General features: G+C 29.9%; 2 protein-coding genes across 2 annotated transcripts; one reads left to right on the forward strand and one right to left on the reverse strand.

Moving 5' to 3' along the window:
• Positions 1–5,340: 5,340 nt before the first annotated feature.
• LOC112510771 (pentatricopeptide repeat-containing protein At3g46610-like) lies at positions 5,341–7,673 on the reverse strand. The gene has a single exon (XM_025116141.1). The coding sequence runs from the start codon at positions 7,513–7,515 to the stop codon at positions 5,341–5,343; it is 2,175 nt and encodes a 724-aa protein (XP_024971909.1). The 5' UTR covers positions 7,516–7,673.
• A 5,329-nt stretch (positions 7,674–13,002) lies between these two features.
• On the forward strand, positions 13,003–14,155 carry LOC112510837 (BAG family molecular chaperone regulator 1-like). Its single transcript, XM_025116217.1, has 2 exons — positions 13,003–13,288; positions 13,749–14,155. Exons 1-2 carry the CDS (start codon positions 13,003–13,005, stop codon positions 13,994–13,996), a joined length of 534 nt encoding a protein of 177 aa, XP_024971985.1. The 3' UTR covers positions 13,997–14,155.
• Positions 14,156–25,019: the final 10,864 nt, after the last annotated feature.

Raw genomic sequence — 25,019 nt, forward strand, 5'->3', positions numbered from 1 at the left:
GAATTGAATTATAAGTAGATATTTTGATGCAGAGAAGGTGTACTTGGGGTGTTTCCAAATGGTAAAGTTTTGGAACTTTTAGAGGAATCGCCACCAAAAAAGACATTCTGTACAAAATGAGCAGTTGAGTAACCGTCGGGTGTCGAGATTTTTCAACAGACTGCTTAATTTTTTAGTTTATTTTCTTAATTTTTGTTTATTTATTTTTATAAAAACATTACATTCGTTAATACGGCTCAAATCACGTGCATCTCGATTAATTTTATATGGTTTAAAAGTTAAACTTCTGACAACTTTATGTAATTGATAACGCCAATTTTAGCGTTATTCTTGTACCACTTTCCGTGTAGTTTAACTCATTGAATAGAATATTCAAAAAGGAGTCCAACTGTTCTTTATGGAGCTAAAATGGAGAATTTATGGCCAAAACAGTGTTCCACGCGACTTTGATCGCGTGTTTCATGATCTGGGGGACCTTTCTAATCCGGGCAACTTTTGAGGCGACTTGAGTAGCTTGGAAAGTCGGTTGAGAATCTGTTTTAGCATTTTTATTCGATTTTCAGCTAGGGTTTCCACATCTTGGACACATTACGCCCAAGAACACTTGGGGAGACGATTTTAGGTCATTCTGGAGCGATTTTGGAGCTACGAAACATGAATTTAATATCGGGATTGAAGATTTGAAGCAATATTAATAATGTATTCGTAGAGATTCATCATCAAAATAAGAATAAGTTCTACTGCGTAACATATTGATACTACTATCTTACGATCTTGTTCTTAATGAATTTCTGAAATCGTGTGTCAAGATCGAGAGATAAAATATACTTTTTCAGGGACAAATCTATTATAACTCGAGAGGGAGCAATCGTGAATTTTGTGATTGTGTATTCAATCATTTGGAATTACCTGATAATTATTACAACTGAAGTATTCTATGTGGAAACCATTAGGACCCCAACTCCCAACTGTTTTTCTCCTGATAAAGTTTCCAACTTTCCATTCTCTGAATTCGTTCAAGATTTATTTATGTTTATTTAGTTATTTAATTATTCAAGCAAATCATCCAGTTAATAGTATAGTCATTGTGTTACTCAATACCTAGTTCCTCTGTTTTGACGCCCGTACTTCCGTACATATTACTTGATTCGACACTGTATACTTGCGGTTAGATATCAGGGTGTGGGGTGTAAACCCACCTATCAGTAATCTAAACGGACTCAAACTGATGGATACTGAGGTATTTTTAGGCAATCTGCTCCCATGCCGCAAACAATCAAATCTAAACTTAACTTTGTCACTATTCTTTCTTTCCTTGAGAGCAGGATAAGGTCTTACCAGTTAAGTTACATTAAATCATAATTGCATTGGATTGGATTCCAAATTTCAATATTTAAATTCTACAGATCAGTTGTTGAATGATAGTTTAAATCCAATACATTGAACTAACCCAATTCAATCATCATTGAAGGGATCATTTACCTTACCCGATATGCTCTTACCAAGTCACATTACTTTACTGATATATATGGTAAGAACCAAAAATCTTATCGGTTAAGAGCGATGACAAGTATTGAGAATCTTACTCTTACTCAGTTAGGGCTTATCGGATAAATTGTTGCGTACGATGTCGTTTTGATGGACTAAAATCTTACCCGGTAAGGTAAGTGATAATGTTAAATCTTACCGGTAAATACTTATCGGGTAAGTGTTTGAGTAAATGACCATCAAATATCAATGATGAAGATGTTATTTTATGTGATATTTGTAATTGGTATTTTATTTATCTATACTTATAAGTTATTTTGGTCAGTCGATTTATTTAGACATTTATTTATAAATGTTTTTAATTAAAATATTTAAATTAAAATATTTAAAAATAATAGTTAAAATGTTTAGATAATTAATTTAAAATATTAAATGAGTTTACTTAATAAATAATCAATAATGCTATACAATTGATATAAAGCCATCCAACGATGGCTTAATAGAAAGTCTATACTCTATTTACTTCCTTATGCGTATTAGAGTGAATTTCACGATTGGTCCTTGTGGTTTATTGTTTTTAACAACTTTGAATCTCTAAAATGAATTATTTACAAAAATGGACCATCCAGTATGCACGTCCTAACGTTCTTGGTCTTTGTTTCTAACTCCGTTTAAAAGATTATGTTAACTCAAGTAACTCAATAGGGTATTTTGGTCTTTTTACTTCTTTTCCTACTTTTTTTTTATCATAAAATTTAAAATCGTTACATATATAAACACACACACACACACACATAACACATGGTTCCATTTCCGACTCTCATTCCTCCAACCTCCATCTTCGATGAATTCTACTACCATCGAACTCCAACCGTCCTTCAACCTTGAACCTCTTCACGACCACTGTGAAACCCACGACCAACACCTTTAGCCTCTTTCTGCGAAACCCACCTCCGACAATTCTATCTCCTTGAGTTCTACCTGCACTTTTTTTTACGCTAAGGTCTTGTATGTTTTTTGAAAAAAAATTCTTATTAGCTTTTTATGTCTGATTTGTTAAGAGGTGGGGTCGTTCAGACTGTGTGTTTTTTCTAATTTCTCAAAGTCACTTATATCTTATTATCCTTTTATCTGGTAAGCAGGTAAACCGATCTCTTATTTGCCTCTTATTGTTCTCGAAACCTTTAGTAATGACGTTTTCTCAATCGATTAACCTTAATCTATCATTTCTCTCAATTGATCATTACCAAATCGATCACCACATCTCTCAATTGATGTATGTTAATAGGATTTAAATGTGTTAAATACCATTAATGACATATTTTCATTTAAATAAATGTCAATCAAGAATTTCTTATAACTCTTTTCTGGTCTCAAGTAAAAGTTAACGTTTTAACAAAGTTAGGTATAGAGATTAAGAGCGTTAGAACATGCATACCACGTGGCTCATTTATATAATATGTCATGTTATTAACTAAAAATAATTAACATTGAATTAAAATAAAATAAAAATATATGTCATGTTATTAACTAAAAATAATTAGAATGTATATATAAATAATTTATAAAATAGTTAATAAAGATTATAATGGGGACCACTTGTAAAAGTATAGGTGAATTACAGATGTATGAAAGGTAATTGCGAAAGCTGATGTGACACAATTGAAAGTGTAAATCATGGGAACCAAACATGTGATTCACTCTATTATTGATATACGACATTTTCTGCTATTATCATCCATTGGACCATACTCATTGATAGTATTATTGGGTTGGTTTAAAATTGGTTGCCCAAAATTAACAGAATCTGATTAATTGTCAAATTCTAACGTCCAATTGATAATTATAATGAATCATACAATTGGTTTCGCCCAAATTCGTTGTCTGTGAATTGATGCATTCCCGTAAGTACTACACAGATAAAACCATGATATCGTGTTAAACCATCTCTTTAATATTAATACATAATTTAAAAACTCTACGTAAAAAATATGCATTTTTCTAAAATGTTCAAATTCCCAATTTAAGTATATGAGTTGATGTGTGCATTCGTCTAATATTCAGCTAATCAAAATGGAAAAAAAAGAGATATTTAATACCCTGTTGACGTAAATTTTTTTTATAGAAACTATATCAAAAGGGGTGGCGTGACTTGTGATCACGTGAGACCAACCTGTTTTCGTGAGACCATTTTTTACACTTAAAACTTACCTTCACAGTGTTTTTGGTGTGAAAGTTAGATTTTTTTTTTACCTTCATAACGTTTTGCTATAAAATTTCAAGTGTAAAAAAATAGTCTCACAAAAAAAAGTTGGTTTTACGTAAATCCAACCCAGAATGTTGTTAAATGAATCAAGTTAAAGCAGGATTATTCGGTGTAAAAAGATAGATGATATATATAAATACGAAAATGACAAAAGAGAATCATTTAGCAAGTAAAGATGTTCATACAGAATCACCGTGTAAAAATCAATTCTACTTTCATAAAAACTGAAATAATTAAAGAAGTCCCACTTAGCAATTTTTTCTCTCCCAAAACTGCATTTTCTTTTGTTGTTTTGTAGCTTGGTTGTTGTCAATGACGCAATTAAATGGGAAGGTGTACCATTTGTTTAGTTTTTGGCATTACAAAGTAAGTCATGAAATTTATTATGAACTCGATGAGCGAGTAGTTTTTTTTATGAATATTTTTATTCGTGAAACAATGATCTTTTATAAACATGTTTAATTTATGATATTATAATTTCTAGTAAACATATTTGATTATATTTACAATGTTTAAATTATAAAAATATTAAAATTAAAAGTACAATATTGTAATAGAAATTGGTGATGTTATAATAAAGTAATTTTGAAAGTATAATGTTATAATAAGAAATGTTATGTCAGCACTATCATACATGTGGACAGCCTACATGGACGATGAGGTGACAAAGAAACCTGATATAAATTTAACTTAAAAGGTTACTCAATGTTATAACGAGTAAATTTTTGAAAGTATAATACCCTAACAAAAAATATTTTAAAAGTATATTATTATAATAAGAAAAACTGAAAGTAGAACAATATAATAAGATAATTTATAAAAGTATGTTGTTATTTTATCCAAAAAAATTGTGTAAAATAACATATTATATATCAATTTTCAAGATCATCACAATTTACACCATCTATACTATATTATAAAACATTTGACAAAAACTCTTAAAAACCATTTTTTATGCATGAAGTACTGTTTGTTGATGCATATTACTTAAAATTCAGGATTACAAGTAAATTATGCATAAGTACAACTTATTAAAGCTCCATGTTTGAATTCATGTAACTAACTGTAGATAAACACAATCAAATAGATGATAAATATCTCATTTTAAATATAAAAAATCTAAAACATAATTAGAATAATCATTGACTTCTAACAAAATATTTGATCATTATTTTTATAAAAAAATTATATTATTAAACCAAAAAATAAAAAAAAATGAAATTAAGGAAATACCTAAGAAAGAAAAATCTTAAATAATTAGTTTGGTACTAATACAAATATATATATTTTTTATTTTTTATGAATTCTTTATATTTATATTTTATTCATAAATAAAAACATTATCGTTTTTTCAAAACCATATAAAACTATATTATAATATCGATTGAGACGAAAAAAAAAATAAAACGAAACATTAAAATCGAAATATATCTAGCTACATTGTACGAGTACCCTCTAGTATTACCAAAATATACGATGATTTTCCGAATTATCCGATAAAAGTCATGAAAAAAAGTATCAATTTATCAAAATAGTGTTGGGACAAATTTTACAAATAGGGCAGAAAAGCCCTCATTGATGTATTCTTAATCATCTACGGTCCCCATATTTTCTTGATTTGCATCTCTACTGCTAACATCACCCAAATCTGCCAACTCCTTTCCAATCTCCACCCTTTTCTTCTTTTCCGGCGGCCGTGGCCGCGGCCCCAGCAAGCTCAAATTGATGCTCGCACCGCCGCCGACCCCGGACTCAACCACCGTGTCATAAGCTTTGGACGACAAACTCAGCCCCTCGAGCCGAGCCCTCAAATACATATCATACGCCACCTTTGGTTTACCGTCTTTTGCAAGTGCTTCAATCAGCATTTCGTATGAGACCTCATTAGGCTCGATTTTTTCAACCTCCATTCGTTGAAACCATTCGTATGCTGGACCACCCATATTATTTCGAGCACAAGCACTAATAATCGCGTTAAAGGTGACCACGTTTAGCTCGACCCCAGAAACCGGCATTTCAAGGATTATTGATTCGACTATATTGAACTTCCCTTGTGCTGCATAAACCGAAGCCATGATTGTATACGCGTACGAATTCGGCTTCACGCCCATTTTGATCATATGTTTCCAAACCTGTAGCGCTTCATCGTACAGTTTTCCCTTCTCTAAAGCACTAAGAAGCGCCCCATAAGATATAATTGTCGGCTTTTCGCCATTTTCGACCATTCTCGTGAAGATTTGGATGGCAACCAAAGGTTCGGATGCTTTCGAACACGCGATAAGAACCGAATTCCACTCTTTAGTCCCCGGTTTCAGTCCTTTTTCTTGCATTTTGTTCAGTAATCCAACACCCCATTTCCAAATCCCTTTCTTTCTAGCAGCAGTTAGCAAGAAATTGAAATGGGAAACTATGAGTTCGTATGACATATTGTTCGGTTTCGGTCCTTTATCTAACAAATCTTCGTATATCTCGAGAGCTGCCCACCATTTCTTGGCCTTCCCTAGTAACCAAATCACATGGTTGCAAACGGATAAGCTTATTTCGGAATCACTTTCTCGAATCCGTTTATACAGTTCTTTGGCAACCGTATAGTGATCATCACGAGTACAAGCCCATATGAGCCGTTCATGTCCAGACCGGTCTATTTGCAGGCCGGTCTGATCCATACATGTTAGAAGTTTCAGCACGTTAGTGCTGGAATTCTCGGTCCGAACTAACCACCTTCGCATGATTTGGTAGCAGATACGAACCACAAAATCCTCTAGCTTCGCAGCCTCGAGATCCCAATATTCTTTCTTATCATCCTTCCCGATCTCACCATTCCGGTGCTTGTTTCTAAAATCGATATAGAAATCAAGCGCTCCAAAACCATCTTCCATTCTTCTGTAAGCCAACAATGCCGTAGAATACGAAGCCGGAGATGGAGATAAACCCTTTTTCTCTATCTCTTCAAAGAGCTCGAGAGCTTTCGTTTCGCGTTCTTGAGCTAAGTAAATCCCCATTAACGTGTTGTAAGTTACAACATTCGGAGCTATACCCTCCATAGCCATATCGTTCATGATCTTTTCTACGTGATCGAATTCTTCGGCTTGTTTCACAGCGCCGAGAAGGCTGTTGTAGATAAAGAGATTTGGACCGGCAAAAGGTTCGGAACCATGTTTCTTTAGCTTTAACCACTCAACAAGAACAATGGCGGAATTCACCCGTTTATCTTTACCTAATCCTCGAATCATCGTGGAGTAAACCTGAAGGGGAAGATCACCCTTGTCTCCAAGCACCAATTCTATATCATCTATGGTTTTTGCAGCTCGTAAGCTCAATGCTAACGCTCGTGTATTGATTCTTTTACCCTTGTTTTCGCTATCGTTTTTGCTAGATTCGAGGGCCAAATCGTTGGGTTTTTTAACTCCATCTTGATGAACATCATCAAGAACCTCACAATTACCCTCATCTATCAATTCATCTGCAGAATTTGAATCTGTTTTACCTACAACTACTTGTTCTTCAAATGCCAGAGCCAAGGGGACAACAGATGAACCAAATGAATGCTTCTTTGGCCCCCAAATTACATAAAGATTAACCCTAGAACATCTGCAGAGAAACCCATATCCCAAATCATCACTAGTCTCCCTAAATCGAAACCCACTTCTAAAACCCCTAAAAACATTAGGGTTTCTACTTTTTCTTCTCAAGAAATGAGGGGGGGATTCAAGATTCAAGAAACATTCAGTCTTTGATGGCCATATACTCAGGGTTTGCATCGTTTTTACAAATTTAAAGCTGAAATTTTGGGGATTGAGATGGAAAGCATGATTTAACACAAAAGGATAGGAATCAAGGCAGTTGGATTCAATCAAAAAGAGAAATGGTTAATTTGTACCTGAAAGAAAGATCGAGCAGAGGATAAAAATGGCGATTTGGTATTGAAGTTCTTGAAGACTCCGTATGGGCGAGATTAATGGGGATGTCGTAGTTTAGTTGCAGGGTGCTTTGCTGGCCATTTCACAGCCTTTCTTTCAATTGGACAACAGGAGGAATGCATTGATATGTTGATCAGAGTTTTGCTTATAATTCCAACATAATTTCCTTATAAACCATTTAAATAAATCAATTGAAATATTTATAAAAACTATAAAAATTTATTTGTTATGATTTAAATATTTATAAAATATTATTATATTTTATTTATTATGATCAACTAATATTTGTTGAATCAGATATTTATTAGACTAGATGAAACCACTGATGTATTAATAGTTGGTTTGTAAATGAAACCACTGATGTTACGTTTTGCAAACTAGTTGATAAGTTAATTAATAAACTAAATATGTTTGATAAAAATTAGTTGAAAAATATGACATGTTTAAAAATTAATAAAATTTAATATTTCATAATATTTATAGCAATTCAGTAATAATATAGTATTAACTAATTTAAACAAGATATTTAAAAATTAAATAATAAAATATGTTAATTAATAGATTTCAATTTGATTTGCTATTATTTCATATAATGTTAAAAAGAAATTGAATTTGTATAACTATTACATATAATATAAGGGTACTCGCGTAATGCAAAGAGATACATCTTGATTTTAATATTTCATTTTATTTTTTATCCCAATCGATGTTATAATATGGTCTTATGCGATTTTAAAAATGCGACAATGTTTTTATATTAGAATAAAATATAAATTTGAAGATAGCATAAAAATTTGACAAAAATATACCGATATTAGAATCAAATTAACTATTTAAAATTTCTCATTTTTTATGTAATTTTTTTATTATAATTTATTTTAGATTCAATAACAACGTAATTTATATTTGGTTTAATAATATTTTTTTTTATAAATATAATAATTAATTATTTTGTTAGAATTTGATAATTATTCTAATTATATTTTAGATTTTAAAATAAGATGTTTATTCTGTATTTGATTATGTTTATGTATGTATTGATAAACAATATTTCATGCATAAAAATAATTTTTAACAGTTTTTGTCAAATGCTTTGTAATATAGTATAGATATTAATAAAAACAAGGTTGATCGACATACAGTTTGTTATATAAAGAATATCATTGAAATAATAATTTACGAAAATATTTTTAAAATTGTTATATTTATTTAACAACGACTAAATATATTGAGTAATAATACTATAAAAATATTTGATAAAAATTAATTAAATAATCAATAATTAATATTAACGAATCTACAATTAAAATTAACTAATAATTTGAAATTAATATAAATTAGTAATAAAATAAAAAATTCATTGATAATTAAAATTCATTAATAAGCTAAAATTAAAATTAATTTATAATTATAGTTGTTAGTAATTAATAATAAAGAAAAGTTAATAATAATTGAGATTATAATTAGAAAAGTGATAATAAACTCCTCATAAGATATCCCAACTAGATTTTTAACTAGAATGGTATTTATGTAATGCATCGAGATACATCTCGAATTTAATGTTTCGTTTTATTTTGTCTCATCAATGTTATAATACGATTTTATGTGGTATTGAAATAACGATAATGTCTTTATTTTTTAAATAAATTATAAATTTGAAGGTATAATAAATTTAAAAAAAAATATATCGATTTTAGTATAAGTTTTTTTTATGTAATTTTATTAATTCAATTTTTTATTATAATTTAATTCAGATTTAATAATGAAATCATTTATTTTTGGTTTAATAATACGGTTTTTTCATAAAGATAACAATTAATATTTTGTTATGATTCAATAATTATCCTAAATATATTTTGGATTTTTTTATATTTAAAATGAGATACTTATCCAATATTTGATCATGTTTATCTGCAGTTAGTTATACAAATTCAAATATAGAGTTTTAATAAGTTGTACATACGTACAATGTACTTGTAATATTGAATTTTAAGTTATATGCATTAATAAACAACATTTGATACATAAAAATGATTTTCAAGAATTTTTGTTAAATACTTTATAATATAGTATAGAAGAAAAGTCAGCTTTCATCCAAACATATATTCAAAAAACAAACTATCTTAAAGCATCTCCAACAAATTCTCCAAAATAGAGAATTAAAAAGTCAAAATCTCCAACAAAAATTGGTCTTCATCTTCAACAAATTCTACACTTTAAAAATCTATTGGGACAAACATAATTGGCACGTAGTTGAGAAATCTAATATAATTTATGTGAACAAAGCCGTCTATTCACATGTGAAATTTGAGACACGATTTTACTTGTGTTTAAGGTTTAGGGGTTGTTTGGCAGCTCCTGAATCATTTGGTTCATAATGATTAAGTGGTCATAATGATTAACAAGTTCTGTATCATTTAGTTAAAAATTGAAAATAATCGTTTGAAAACTGTTCTGAATCAAAATTATGAATAATGTAAAGTTATCATTTTACTCGTTAATCTTGTGCTGAATGAAAATGAATATTTGATAAAATGTTGTTGCCCAAAACAATATATGATATCGTTAACAAACTAACAGTAGCCATTCGAGCTTTGATTTAACAAAACAGTACACCACCAAATTGAAGATCATAAAACAAGTGCTTCATATTCATTATTTAGAGGTTGTTTGTTTACTTCTTAATAGTTCTATTAAGAGGTAGCATTTGAATCTTTAATAGTCGAATCTTGTTTGGCAAAAAAAAAATCTGTCTCTTAATGGTTCTAAAACCCTCTAAATGATTTTGTATTCTGGGCATCCCTTAACCATTCAGTACCCTAATTTTGTTGTAAACAATTATCAAACAATTATATTTCATTTTGCATTATATCATGAAAGTCTCTTAATTATTCTGACAACTTAATCATTCTGCACCATACCATTCAGCAACTGTCAAACAGCCACTTACACTGTTATATAGATTTGTGATTCGACCTCAATGAAAACCTATCTAATTTTCTTTAAAAGTTAAAAACGACTATTTAATTTCAGAATTTACAGATCAAAAAACAAAAACGACTCTTATTCTTCTCCTATTTTAAACGTTTTTGTTGTTTTAATTTATAATTTTTTTAATATAACAAGAATTAGTTTACTTTATTTTGTTTATTACTCATTTCAGATATATTCTAGTATGGTGTAATTGGGCCTCCAAAAACATTGGGATGACACTTTTCATGAAACAAATTGTCATATTAGCTTTTCTTTATTTGACAACTCTTGAAGTGTTATATAAAACACTTTTCAATAAGTGTCATAATAAAAAAATAAAAAAAAGGCAACCACAAGGGTGGTGCCTAATTTGTTTGAGCTTGGCTCCAAATGTCAAAAGTATTAGGTTCAAATCGAAGGAGGAATAAAAATCCTCTTGTACCCACGGGGGTTCAAATGTGATGACTCTGAGCTATCTGCAAAGCAGGTGATCGCACTGAGATTAGTCGGCTCGCATAACGGGTTGGATATCCAGGTTAATAAAAAAAAGGCTGATATGACGATTTACTCTCTAAGTGGTATTATATTATCCAATTTTGATTTAACAACTTAATATATATATATATATATATATGTATGTATCAAATGTACGATTATCAGTATATAAACCTAAAATCTAACAAAATATTCAATTATGATGGTTGTACATCCTACCAAAAATATCTGAGTAGTGAATATTTTCGATCAATAAAGACAAACCGAAAAAGAACAAACGGGCTATGGATCCGGGCCCTATTGAATTAATCAGTAGTCATTTAAATAACGTTATAATTTTTTATCGGAAATTATTTCATTCACTTTTTCGGATCCGGTCCCTCTATTTTAATTTAAATTATTGTATTTTTCCTTTATATTATTTTCTAAATCTTTTAATTGACAATATTGTATCGAACAAATGTAATTCATTGTGATAAGTAACTTGATTTATTTTCATCTAATTTTCAATTTTACCCTTAATTATGAAATATAAATTTATTGCTCTCTTAGTTTTTTGCACATATTAATCCCGCCTAATTGTGACTATAAAACATTAATTATAAAAATCCTCTTATGGTCACGGAGGTTCAAATGCAGTGACTCCGGACTATCTGCAAAGCAGGTGGTCGCCCTAGAATTAGTCGGCTCGCATAGCGGGTTGGATATCCAGGTTAATAAAAAAAAGCATAAATTATATTAAACTTAGTGGTTAAAAGTGTTTTAGACGTCTGAATTGAATTCAAAGCAGATGTGATATTTTACCACATCCTCCTAGGTCTCGACCACTATGTGACAACCTGTAGGGTGTGTTTGGTATGCAGATTGGGTGGGACGGGACGTGACAAAAATAAATAGTCTCATGTTTGGTGTGTCATGGGACAAAAAACGAGATGAGACAACATGAGACAAAAGTAAGATTGAGTGGGACTATTCTTTAAGTTTTTTCCGTTCCACCGAAAAAAGGTAGAACAACATGAGACTAAATTTGAGATTACAATATAGCCCTTATTATTTGATATCAAAATACAAACCTAATTTAATTGCATCCTCTTTTCTTCACTTTCACAGCCTCCATTCTCGATTCCAGCCCCAATTCTTGAAATGTTAAACTTTTGACGATGGCGTGACAAATGTTATATACGATTGTTGTGTTTAAACTTTTTAAATTATGTTCGTATTTAGAACTTGTGGTATGACAAATGTTATTTACATGTGGTCTTGGAATGTTAATAAAAAAATATTGATATCATAGATTAAATAACTTAAATATATTTTGATTGATTTGTTGTCATTTACGATCATTATATGATATAAAATAACATTGAACAACATTTAGGGATAATATAGTCATTTTAATAATTTTGTCATGTTCTAGTCGTACCAAACATATGACATACAATTAATCCTGTCATTTCTTGTCTTGTTTCATCTTTTTTCATCATGTTCTGTCAAATCCAATCTATAAACACTACCGTATGATTATAACTCCTCTTATTAAGGGTACATATATTATCTTAATTAATTAAAGAATATAATAACTATAAAAGTTATAAAATTATGTGCTTTTTATTATAAATATTTATATTGAGGCCGATAAAATAATGACATTATTAGGTACATAAAAATCAGTCATTTGAATATTTAATTTCATATGATATGATGATCAACATTTACCTTATTTTCTGGCTTTAAACATGGGTCCACCCTAAACCCCATTATCTAGGGCTGGTACTATTTAAGTACCTCCAATTCTATTGCCCCTTGTCTCCCTTTACAAAGAACTGAAACAGATAGTTAGCAGAATTAAAGCTACCAAAGATGATGAAATTGAGATCAAAAAGATTCCATAGGAGCCTTTCTAAGTTACGTCGTGGTGGTGGTGGTGGTGGTGGCGGTGGTGGTGGCGGTGGCGATGGTGGTGGCAACAAGGAGTGTGGTACAACAATCGTCGGAGAAATCAAATGGGAATTGCGACCTGGTGGGATGCTTGTACAAAAAAGAGACATTGAAGGGCTAAAAGCAGAAACAGATGGAGTTATTATGGTTAGAGTTGTCACTGGTTCACAATGGCATGATATTTCCATCCAAGCAACTTCAACTTTTGGTATATCATCATCTTTATATATATATATATATATATATATATATATATATGTGTGTGTGTGTGTGTGTGTGTGTGTAACAAACACATCATCATATATGCACATCATCAAGAAAACAGTCTTTTTTATGAAACATCAAAAACCCTTTATGTATATATGCATACACACACACACACACACATATATATATATATATATATTCATGTTTCTTTTCGTATTCTTGAACTGTACTGGTCATGATACCATTTTTTCTGATGAAACATTCAAAGAAACAGTTCTTTTTTGGCAAATACCGAATACCCTTTTAGATATATGTGTTTGTTTTGGCATTCTTGATACCAATTTCTGATGTAAAGAAGAAAGACACAATCTTTTTTAATGTGTGTGTGTATATATATATATATATATATATATATATATATATATATATATATTGTTGTTTGATTAATTGTGAAAACACAGGAGAAATGAAGATGATGTTATCAATGGTGACTGGGATGGAGCCAAAGGAGCAAAGGGTATTGTTTAAAGGGAAGGAGAGAGAGGATGTTGAACATCTCCACATGGTAGGGGTTAGAGACAAAGACAAGGTTGTAGTGTTGGAAGATCCAGCCATCAAAGAGAGCAAGAAGAAACTCCTCCATGGATCATCGTTAGCTACAACAGATGACGTCATTAATGGAGCTTCTAATCAACCAATTAGTGTCTAATAATTGATCAACAAACAAAAACCCTAATTTCATTACCGATCTGCTTTCTTACAAGGCTGATTCTTGATGATATGTGTTGATCGATGTTGTTTTTGTATTTGTTCGATCAACCTAAATTTAGACTAATGAGGAGTACGTTATATGCTTGTCTGTCGTGTGATAATGTTTTTCTACATTTGAATGTTATGTAGACGTTAAGCAAAAGAATTGACAATCCAACGTCTCTAAATCGTGTAAAAATATTACTAATATCATGATATCAAGGATTTACTAATTATCCAAATGAAAAACTCTAATCTCAAAGCCTTAAGATTGAGTCCTTAAATACACTCAGATTCCCCATTTACATATTTGTATTCAATGGTTATGGACGATTAAACAGTTTACTTATAATTACATAACAATTGCAGCTGTTTACAGATTGGATTAGATCACAGTTACAACTGAATAAACGATATCGAGTCAAAAGCACCAAGCCTAGAAGCAAGAGTTCAAGAAAGGCTTAATTGAAGAAGGATTTCAACTTTCTGAATTTCATCAAGTCTGTCTTTGAAACATATAATTTTCTAAATCAACATCATCATTAAATCTGTAGAGGTTTTGGGACTTTGCCTCTCGAACCATGTCTTATCGCGATCTAAGGTGATATATGCAATATTTGTCGGTGTACAGTATGCACCTCCCAACTCACTCTATGTTTGCCTTGTCACCTAATCAATTTCAAGTAAATAATAATCACACTAAAACGATTGACGGCACTAAAATGTTCTTACTAAAACCTAAGAACATCTCCAACAAGTATGCTATATTTTCTCTTTCTTTTCGATTTGACGATTTCTCATTTCTTTGTCCTATTTTTCGTTATTTTAAAGCAGAGTTTAATATAGTTGTTGAAGCAAACCTTTTTCAAGATTTCCAAAAATGTATGCCAAAGTTATTTCTATATACTTTTAATGGTTTTCTTTCGATTAAGAAACAAAGGTTACATATATTTAAATATAAAATTGCATTTTTATTATATGACGAAGGATGGTGTGAAAAGACGAGATAAAAGTGAAAAACGTAATAAGGGAATCGGACTCTTGATCACTTTTAATCTCACCCCACCACATTAACTGAGTTTGATACGAGAACTAATTATCCACAATCTCGTTATACTGTTGATCTTCAATTAAAATCGATCTAAAGATCGAAATCTTTTCTTACCCTTTTCACCATAACGTACATTCTCAACCGCACCCAACCCAATATTATATATAATTAAATAAAGGGAATTAATTTAAGCGTGCACCAAGAAATCTTGAAAATGCATGAAAAGAGGAGTCTTGAAAATGAATCTACTTTTGAGTAGAGTCCCAAGCTGAGTTTGTACTAATTACATAACCCCTCTTACGCATGCCATATCTAAGCTCCAACAACCCCCACAATTCTATATTTATTTTAAGGAGGTTTTTGAAGTTAAGATTACGGATACATTCAAATAAAAACGTAATATTCACATGTGAATTAATACTAAACAAATATAAATTATCCATATAAGTTCATATATGCAACTTTAAATAGATTTTTTTCCAATAATTTAAATATGAACCATTTATTTTGAGGCTGTTACTGGATAAATAATTACAGATAAATATAATATTATTCGATTTTGATATTTTAAATTATAATAATGATTGTTAATCTATAATGGTATGTAGGAAGAGTTGGTGATTAATTTCCATGTAGATTTTGGCTTCCTTTTAAAGCAAATTTAAATTCTTGAGAAGAATGATGATGAGGTACTTTTGTACAATCTCAATTGAGAAGCAAAAGACCCAATGTTTCCCATTTTTGAGTGTAGGGACATCAAAACACATGCTATCTTAAAATGGTAATATATAATTTACCCCTTCATTTGCCATCATGTAATTAATGATTTTGAAAAGGGTCTGTAAATTTATTACGAGATTAAGTAGGAGTCGTTTGCTAAACGTTTGCCCAGTAAGTGTTTATTGGATTATTTATATATCTTATCGAATAACATGGTAAAAGTTGAGAATCTTATTAGATAAGAGTGATGACAATGATGGAGAGTGTTACCCGGTAAGTGAGGATAACAATCAGGGGCGGAACACGACTGTTGTAGTCCGGGGGCCGAATTAAGAGCATCTTCAATAGTTTTTTCAAAATTGAGAAAATAAAGATTTTACGCATATTTTTGCTTCAACAGCCTCTCCAAAACTCTCCAAAATGGAGAAAACATGAGAGAATGTAAACCAAAAATGAATATAATGAGAGAGAATCATTTTTTTATCATATTCACACCTAGGGGTGCTCAAAAACCCGACCAACCCAACCCAAACAAACGTGACATAACCCAACCCGAAGCAACCCGATGTCTAATCGAGTTGTAAAATTGTCAAACCGTATGTATGGGGTTGATATTGAGTTACTATTATTTGAACTCAACTCAACCCGATGAACCCGATATCTTTTTTATTTCTTGGATTAATATGATTGTTGAATTTCTATTAATATATACATTAGACAATTACACTATCATGTATACTTCATATACACATATTTTCAATCTATTCATATTTATATATAACTCATTCATATATATGTTCAATAACTGTGAACATATATATGTAAATTGAGAAAATTAATTGAATGTGATATACGTAAGAATTATGGATAAGTTGTATCAAATTGTTGATGATGAAAAAGAATTTATAAGTAGAAAAATAACATATTCAAGGTTATAAAAATATTTTAATATACCAAAAGTTCAACCCGACCAACCCGTACGGGTTGGGTTGGGTTGGGTTGCACTTTGGTTGGGTTAAGATTTTTCCAAACCCCAAGCATTAGTATTTGAGTTTAAAAACGGGGAGGTCATAGCCCCCAAAGGCCCCCATAAGGTTCCGTCCCTGTGGACATTATACAAAAGATCATTCATTTATTAAAACTGATTACATTGTTTTATCGTATCATGTCATGGAGTCCGATTATATCTCTCTTGTATTTTCATCTAAGCCATGCAGTAATAAATGTTTATTTAATCGACCAATTACTTTTTATCGCGGTTGTTATTAATATTTTATTAATTCTACAATTATGAAGACTTTGTTTGATCGTTATATTATCAAAACTTCATTTCAATATATTTTGTAATCATAATATTTAAGGTATTTATTTAAGTATAAAATTATCATTTTAAAACTCTAAATCTCCTTAACAGTTGTTTCACAATAAAATATTTAGCTCTAACTATAGAAACCAACAATTTTTAGCCTAATCAAAATGTAAAATAAACAAAATTCAGCTTCACAAATAATGAAGAGATCAAAATAATATTTAAATAAAACATTAGCTAGACAATAAAAATCACCTTGTGGCCACGGAGGTTCAAATTCGATGACTCCGGGCTATCTGCAAAGCAGGTGGTGGCTCTGGGATTAGTCGGCTCGCATAACGGATTAGATATCCAAGTTAATAAATAAATAAAAAAACATTAACAAGACTTGATATATGTTGTCTTTAATGATGATTAGGGAGGCCAAAGTAAAATTTCAATTATTATATAATTAAAATTTTAATCTATTCTAAGCAAGGAGATGGAAAGGCACAGGGGCCATGGCCCCCTATGCCCCTTAAGCCATTCGCCTCCTCTGATAACAATACTTGCTAAGTAAGCGGTTAGTAAATAAATTGTTGCTTGCAATACAATTTTGATGAATTGCAATTTTATCTAGTAAAACAAGGGATTGTTTTCCAAATAAATACTTACTCGGTAAGTGTTTACTGATAAAACTTTACACTAACCGTGGTAATAGTCGTCACCTTCGCTTACCGGGTAAGAATTTCGGTCATTGTCTTCGCTCTTACTGGGCAAGATTTTTTTAGTCTTTATCATATTCATCCGGTAAGGTAATATAACTTGGTAAGCCCTTACCCAGGTAAGCATTTGGTAAACGGCATCTAAGGTAAATTATTAACTCTTAGCAGTAAACGCCTACCGAGTAAATGTATGGATAAACAATTATTTAAATGAATTTGTTAAATAAAAAGTGAAAGAATGGTAAAAACTAAAAAGATAAATTTTTTGATATAATTATGATTATTAACTGCAAGAAAAAAAAAAACTTTATAATAAATAGGTCGTGTAGTATTTAAAAAAATATATAATATAATTTTTTTGATATAATTATGATTATTAACTGCAAGAAAAAAAAAAACTTTATAATAAATAGGTCGTGTAGTATTTAAAAAAATATATAATATAATTTTTTTGATATAATTATGATTAGTAATTGCATTTTTAACAATTATGTTTTAATTTTTTAATAATATAATATATAATGTTTTAACTTAAGCTCTAATAACTATTTAATTTTAACAATTCTAATATTATTTATAATAATATAATACTTAATACATTTAAATAAAATATTATTTATCTCGTTTACACATTTAATTTAAATACTTTTTATTAGTGGAATATAATTAAAATATTATTTCTTTATTTTATAAACTTTTAGAAATTCCTCTAAATTTAAACAATGAAATCTTAATCACGAAACAAGTTTAAAATAATAATTAGAAAGTATCACTATTTTATTTACTACTTTTAAAGTAAACTACAATTTTAGTCCTTGTTGTTTGATATTTGTAATTATTTTCGTCCTCCATCTTTAAAAAATATTTTTTACATTTTCGTCCCTCCATCCAACTCTGTTAGAAACGGCCGTTAAAAATCCAAAAAGTGCTTTTGAGAAACTACATGTTTAGTAGTTGTGGTATATGAAGTTTTAAATATTTATCCTCAAATTTCATTTATTAATTTTTCTTTCTTTTTATATTTTAATAATACATATACATACACATACACACATACATCTATATATTTTTAATTTAAATTTCAAACAAATTTGATTAGATATGAAAAATAAAGTTTAAATTAAAATATGAAATAGTAGGAGTAAAGTATACTATTTTTTTAATTTTAAAATGGCTTTATATTTTTATTGATTTAGTTAAAAAAAAAATTAAATTACCATCTGAATAAGTTTAATAAGATTCAAGGACAAAAAAAATTAATTTTATCTTAAACCAACCAGTTATTTTTTATTATATTAAATGTATTTTACTTCCACTATTCCATATTTTCATTTAAACTTTATTTTTATTAATTAATCAAATTTGTTTAATATGTAAATTAAAACACACATATATATACATACATTATATTTGTGTATATATATAATATTAAAATATAATAAAGGAATAAAAGGAATAAATCAAATTTAAGGATAAATATATAAAGATCCATATATTACAAGGACCAAATATGTAATTTCTCAAAAACCCTTTTTTGTTTTTTAACGGTCGTTTTCTAACAAAGTTGGATGGAGGGATGAAAATAGAAATAAAATAAAAACCACAAGAATAAAAATAAAAGCAGGTTTTAAGAACCAGAACGAAAATATTTATAAACAACAAACTACATGAACGAAAATCTTAGTTTACTCCTACTTTAATTATCCAAGTGGATTTATAATAGTTGTAGAATTTTAATCATTATAGATCAACCGACATCCTTTGACATCATAACAACCGGTTTTAGATATTTGTGCAAAAAAAATTTAATTTTATTTATACATAAAAAATAACGGAAAAGTTTTAAAAAAATCCAATAAATATTTCCATTTTGAATGGTTTAGTTTTGAAACTATTTTTTTGAATGAAAAAACTATTAAATTTCTCATTTTCAATAATTAAGTTTTTGAACTATTTTTTTTGAATGAAAAAACTATTAAACTTTTTCTTTTTGAATGGAAAAACCCATTAAACTTTTTCATTTTGATTGATTAAATCTTTGAACAACCACTGTACGTTTAAAAATTGATTACCTACATTTTTTATTCCAAAAAAATTACATTAACCGACTAGTAAAAGTTCGATGGTTTATTATTTTTTAGAAAAATTCAGGGTCTTAATCATTTAAAATGTGAAAGTTTAGTGTTTTTTTAATTCAAAAAATTATTCAGGAACTTAATCATTCAAAATGAGAAAGCTTAATAGTTGTTTAATTCAAAAAAATAGTTTAACGACTAAACCATTCAAAATGACTTTTTCCTAAAAACAACTACCGATTCATTTCAACTGGATTTATTTATCTTGAATAATACCTTTAGCATATCCTTTTTCGAGTTAAATTGGGTTTAACTTATGTGTTTTTTTTAACTTTAGTAAATAATTATATATTAAATATGATTAAAAAACTATAAATAAAATAAAAAGAATCTGTTGAAGTGATGATGAAATGAGTATAGATCTAAAGAACACCGATAGCCTAGCAACCAAGCAATTCTGCCTCCGCAAGCGGAGACCAAATAGCCGCAGAGCAACACAGGCTGCAACGGTCGGAACAAAGGGTCGCGAGACATTTTCAACGATACATAAAAAGTTTGATGAAGCAAAATGCTTGTGCCCCTTACAGACAAAAGCTTTCTAATGTTCGACTAATAATCAATATAAACAGCTAAAATCAAAGTTTTAGATGAAGACAATAACATGTTAATATTTTAGAGGAACGGATTACTTTTAAGGAATTATGCCTTCATTTTCTTGTTGAAATTACGTTATTTAAAGTATGATAATTTTGTTTAAAAGGAAAATTGTATAAAAAAAAATACTTTGTTTCGGTTTTTATTTAAAAAATGAGTCGGTAAAGGTATAGCAAATTGGGTTGGGCTGGTAAGATTAAGCCCACTAATAAATTGTGTTGGGCTTCTTTCATAATTCTTATTTATTATTTTATTAAAACAGCCAATACTTTGACGGACAGTCCTTGCTTATTATTAGACAATCACTTATTCACAAACTTCATGTGTTGCTTGGTCGTTATACATATTGAATGATTTAATGTGCTTAAAGGGTTAAACGAATGGGTATTGAACGTGTTTTGCACTTTGGTTGATAGGTTGATTAAGGGATCAAAATGTGTTAATTATGACTGAGATGGGCGGGGGAAGACACAAAGAAAGTGTGCTGTAATCTTGTGTAATTAGTTCAACTGACAATAAAACTTGAACTTTTGAGACTCCTCCTCATAGGTCAACGATTCGAATCATACAAAACCAGTGGGAGTTTTTTTGGTTGTTCTCGAGGGACCCTGATATTAGTCGATGTGGGCAGAAGCTAACACATACATCCATAGTTAACAAAAATGGAAAAAAAAAAATTACTTGTTGGCCAACAACATGTTTGTGTGGATATACAAAGGTAGAGTCGCACAACCATGCCACTTGGGTTGAAGGTTGCTACGTTGCTCGAACAATTGCGTCAAAACACATACTAGATGTTGCGTGACCGGTCTAACAGAAGGGCGGTCCAATTATTTGCCTCAATAGCTACAAAAGTAATGCGATAAAAAGGAGTTGAAAACATATAAAGGCTTGTCAGGATAAACAGAGAATTTACTTCAGATGGTTGTTTTTCATTTTGCATTTTTTGATTTATTCAGCTTGACACTCAAAATTCTTAAAATCTTGTTTTCTTGCTTTTCGTGAATAACTAAGTATATAAATTTCCGTTGTTGGGTTTTTTTTTTAAAGATTTCGTTCATAAACAATTATGAGATATGTTATTTATCTTCTATGTATGCATTTCTTGTGATTCCGATTTCGTTTTCTTGATCAATTGTGATAAAGGGGGTCATTTTATTCATTCGTCAAGATTACACAAAGCTGTTTAGAAATTGGAACCATATATGCATACATAACCGTTCAGGTGTTTGTTTCGATATTTGTAGCAAGTTAACAAATTCGATATAAATAGATTATGATTTCTTAACGGAAAATGCATAATCTAATTTAAATAGGTTGAGTGTGTACGTTCATTAACTATAACCAGTAGTTTTTTGACTCATCATAATGCATTTGTGAATTAAACCCGTTTATACTTATTTATTAACTACAAGAAACAGTCAAATAATTTATTAATTAAAATGAAAATAAAAATAAAAATTAATGATTTTGATGAGTTAAAAAGAAGGAAAATTGCACATGCAAGTCAAAGGTTATACCATCACCCTTTTATTCAAAGTCAAATATAATCACCACCATTTTGGGGTAGCAAATTAGGGAAATTAATTTTGTAAAACATTAAACAATACTAGCTAGCTAGGGATGGTTTTATAAGAGCAAATTAATTTCTATTTTGAATTTTTTTTTGGAAAAACCATTAAACAACACTCGTCACATCAGCATGATAACCGATTAATGCTTCAACTAGTTATTCGGGTATTTAAATGTTTAAAACTTTACATTTTATATACCTAAATGGAAGTTTTGAAAGTGTGTTACCCAATTAGTCGGCTCACATAGCGGGTCGGATATCCAGGTTAATAAAAAAAAATGTACGTTTTATTTTGGCGAAACTCACTTTTTATATAAGTTTACTCGCGAATCTAATTATTTTTGAATTGAACTACATAACGATGTCGATCTTCCTCTTGAAATGTGAAACCGGTTTAGAAAATCACTTGTAAATTCACCGTCCCGGCTTTAAAGACCCCGCATTTGCGTCTTGTTGGACCAAAATGAATCAAAATGTTCCAATTTAATTAAAAACGAGTCATGTTATCATTTTACATGCATAGTTACTTTATTAAAGAACCGACACTTAAAGTTATTCTTGTAGTCAAAGCAGTGGGTCTCATGATGGTAACCCATAAACATATATTGTTTTACTTTCACTTTTTTTATTAACCTGGATATCCAACCCGCTATGCTAGCCGACTAATCCTAAAACAACCATCTGTTTTGATGTTAACGAGTATGACAATCTTATGTTCTAATCTTAATTCTTAATTGTAAAGAGTTTGGTTGAATATGATGAAATGGTTCGATATAATGTAATTTTTCATTGTAACTTTGTTTTTATGAGTGATCAGCGAGGGAACTGGTTTTTGGTTAATCCCTTGCTGATCTGCGAGAGATATTTTCCGTCGCTGATGTTTTGTTTTTATAGTATGTTTATATTTTTTTTTATAAAAAGATTATTCATTTTCTATGTATTTGCATTTGTCACGCGGATCTTTACATTTCAGAGACCTAAAATTAATATAATTGTTAAAAAATAAAATAGTGAAATAAAATCGTAACACGAGATCTAGGATATGAAGGTTACATAGACATTAAATGTCTGGAAATCAATTTATTCTGAAAATTTTAATTTAGTAAAATAGACATGGAATAAATTATAAGTTTCGTTGATGTGGTTAAGTGTTTTTAACGATCTTGGTCCATTTTTAAAATTTTAACGAATCATATCCTTTCATAATAAATTAAGTCCATGTCACTAATTTTGTTAAATAAGGGGTTGTTTATCAATTACTTATCAGGTAAATGTTTATCGATAAAATTTAACATTATTAGTTACTTATCGTGTATGATATTAATTCACCAAAACGACATCGCATGCAACAATTTTACCCGGTAAGCGTTTATCGTGGTAAGAATCGTCGTCCTCACTTACCGGGTAAAACTTTTGGTCCTTGTCTTGCTCTTACTATAATCATGCAGCGAGGTAATGTGACTTGATAAGCGCTTATCTGGGTAAACGTTTAGTAAACGACTCCTAAATCTTTTTGTCTTTTTATCCTTTTGTTAATGAAAAATAAGAAATATAGTATATTTATATTATATGGGGCTCATTCAAGGGAGAACTGATTAGTTTGTGGTAACCGTTAGATCCAATCTCAACCAGAAATCAATTATTAAATTAGGAAATTTATAATTTTGGTAATTTTTAATAAAAATTTTAATACAAGGACATTTTAGGTATTTTCTTTCCTCTCTTCTCTCTCCGTCCCCGTCTTCCGGCCACCGTTATCCGGTGATACCACAATGTAATACTCAAGCACATATAAGATGCATTGTGATACCAGTGTGTTACATATCCGATCGATCGCACAAACGACCACATTGTGATACCCAATCACATATAATTAAGATACATTGTGATACCACTGTGGTATCACCGGTGGCTGGAGGCCGGGAGACGGAAATAGGAGAGAAGAGAGAAAATACCTAAAATGTCTTTGCATTAAAATTATAATTATAAATTACCAAAATTATAAATTTCTTAATTTATCTATTGATTTGTGGTTGAGATTGGACCTCACGGTTACCATAGACTAATTAGTTCTCATTTAATTAGGCCCTTATATTAGAGATAGAGAGAGAGAGAGGGGGGGGGGGGTTTCAAATATAAACCTTGTCATTGTTACAAACTATACGAAACCAATCAATTGAGATATTTATATAGATGACGATGATTCATTTATTATAATATGAATATTTATAAAAGATGATTAATTAGAGTTCACTAGTTATGATCAACGTTCTCGAGATATTACGGAACCAAGTATTTATAAGACAAGATGAATGGTTGAGATTGGTTTATATAGTTTGTAACAAACTAAGGGGTTGTTTGTTTACCTCTTAATAGTTTCATTAAAAGACAACCTCTGAATCGCTAAGAATTGAATCTTGTTTGATAAAAAAAAATTTGTCTCTTAATGGTTTGAAAACCCTCTGAATGATTTTGTATCTTGGGTCTCCCTTGATCATTCAACATCCTAATTTCATTCTCAACAATTACCAAAAAATTATATTTCATTTTGCACTACATTATAAGAGTCTTTTAATCATTCTAATCACTGAATCATTCTGTACCAAACCATTCAGCAACTGTAAAACAGTCCCTAACAATGTGTTAGTTTGTATAATAAACTACATCTCCCTCTCTCTATATATATATACACACAGATCAACAATCAATGACTCAACATAGGGACCATCATGACGATCTCTATCTCCAACGATCTACAAACCGTAGTGACAACCTCCATCTCCGGTGATCCGGAAACCATATAGTGACGATCCCCATCTGAGTTAATATCCTAACAAACCATAGGCGGACCTGTAGAGGTGGCATGGGTGGCACGTGCCACCGTATTATTTCGTCA

The sequence above is a fragment of the Cynara cardunculus genome (assembly GCF_001531365.2).
Source record: "Cynara cardunculus var. scolymus isolate 2C chromosome LG 1, CcrdV1, whole genome shotgun sequence".
In the NCBI taxonomy this organism is placed as follows: domain Eukaryota; kingdom Viridiplantae; phylum Streptophyta; class Magnoliopsida; order Asterales; family Asteraceae; genus Cynara; species Cynara cardunculus.

Excerpts from the sequence above, each read along its gene's own strand:
- LOC112510771 (XM_025116141.1), bottom strand. The coding sequence starts at position 7,515 with ATGCAAACCCTGAGTATATGGCCATCAAAGACTGAATGTTTCTTGAAT.
- LOC112510837 (XM_025116217.1), top strand. The coding sequence starts at position 13,003 with ATGATGAAATTGAGATCAAAAAGATTCCATAGGAGCCTTTCTAAGTTA. Across the intron at positions 13,289-13,748 it reads CCAAGCAACTTCAACTTTTG|GAGAAATGAAGATGATGTTA; the intron begins GTATATCATCAT and ends GTGAAAACACAG.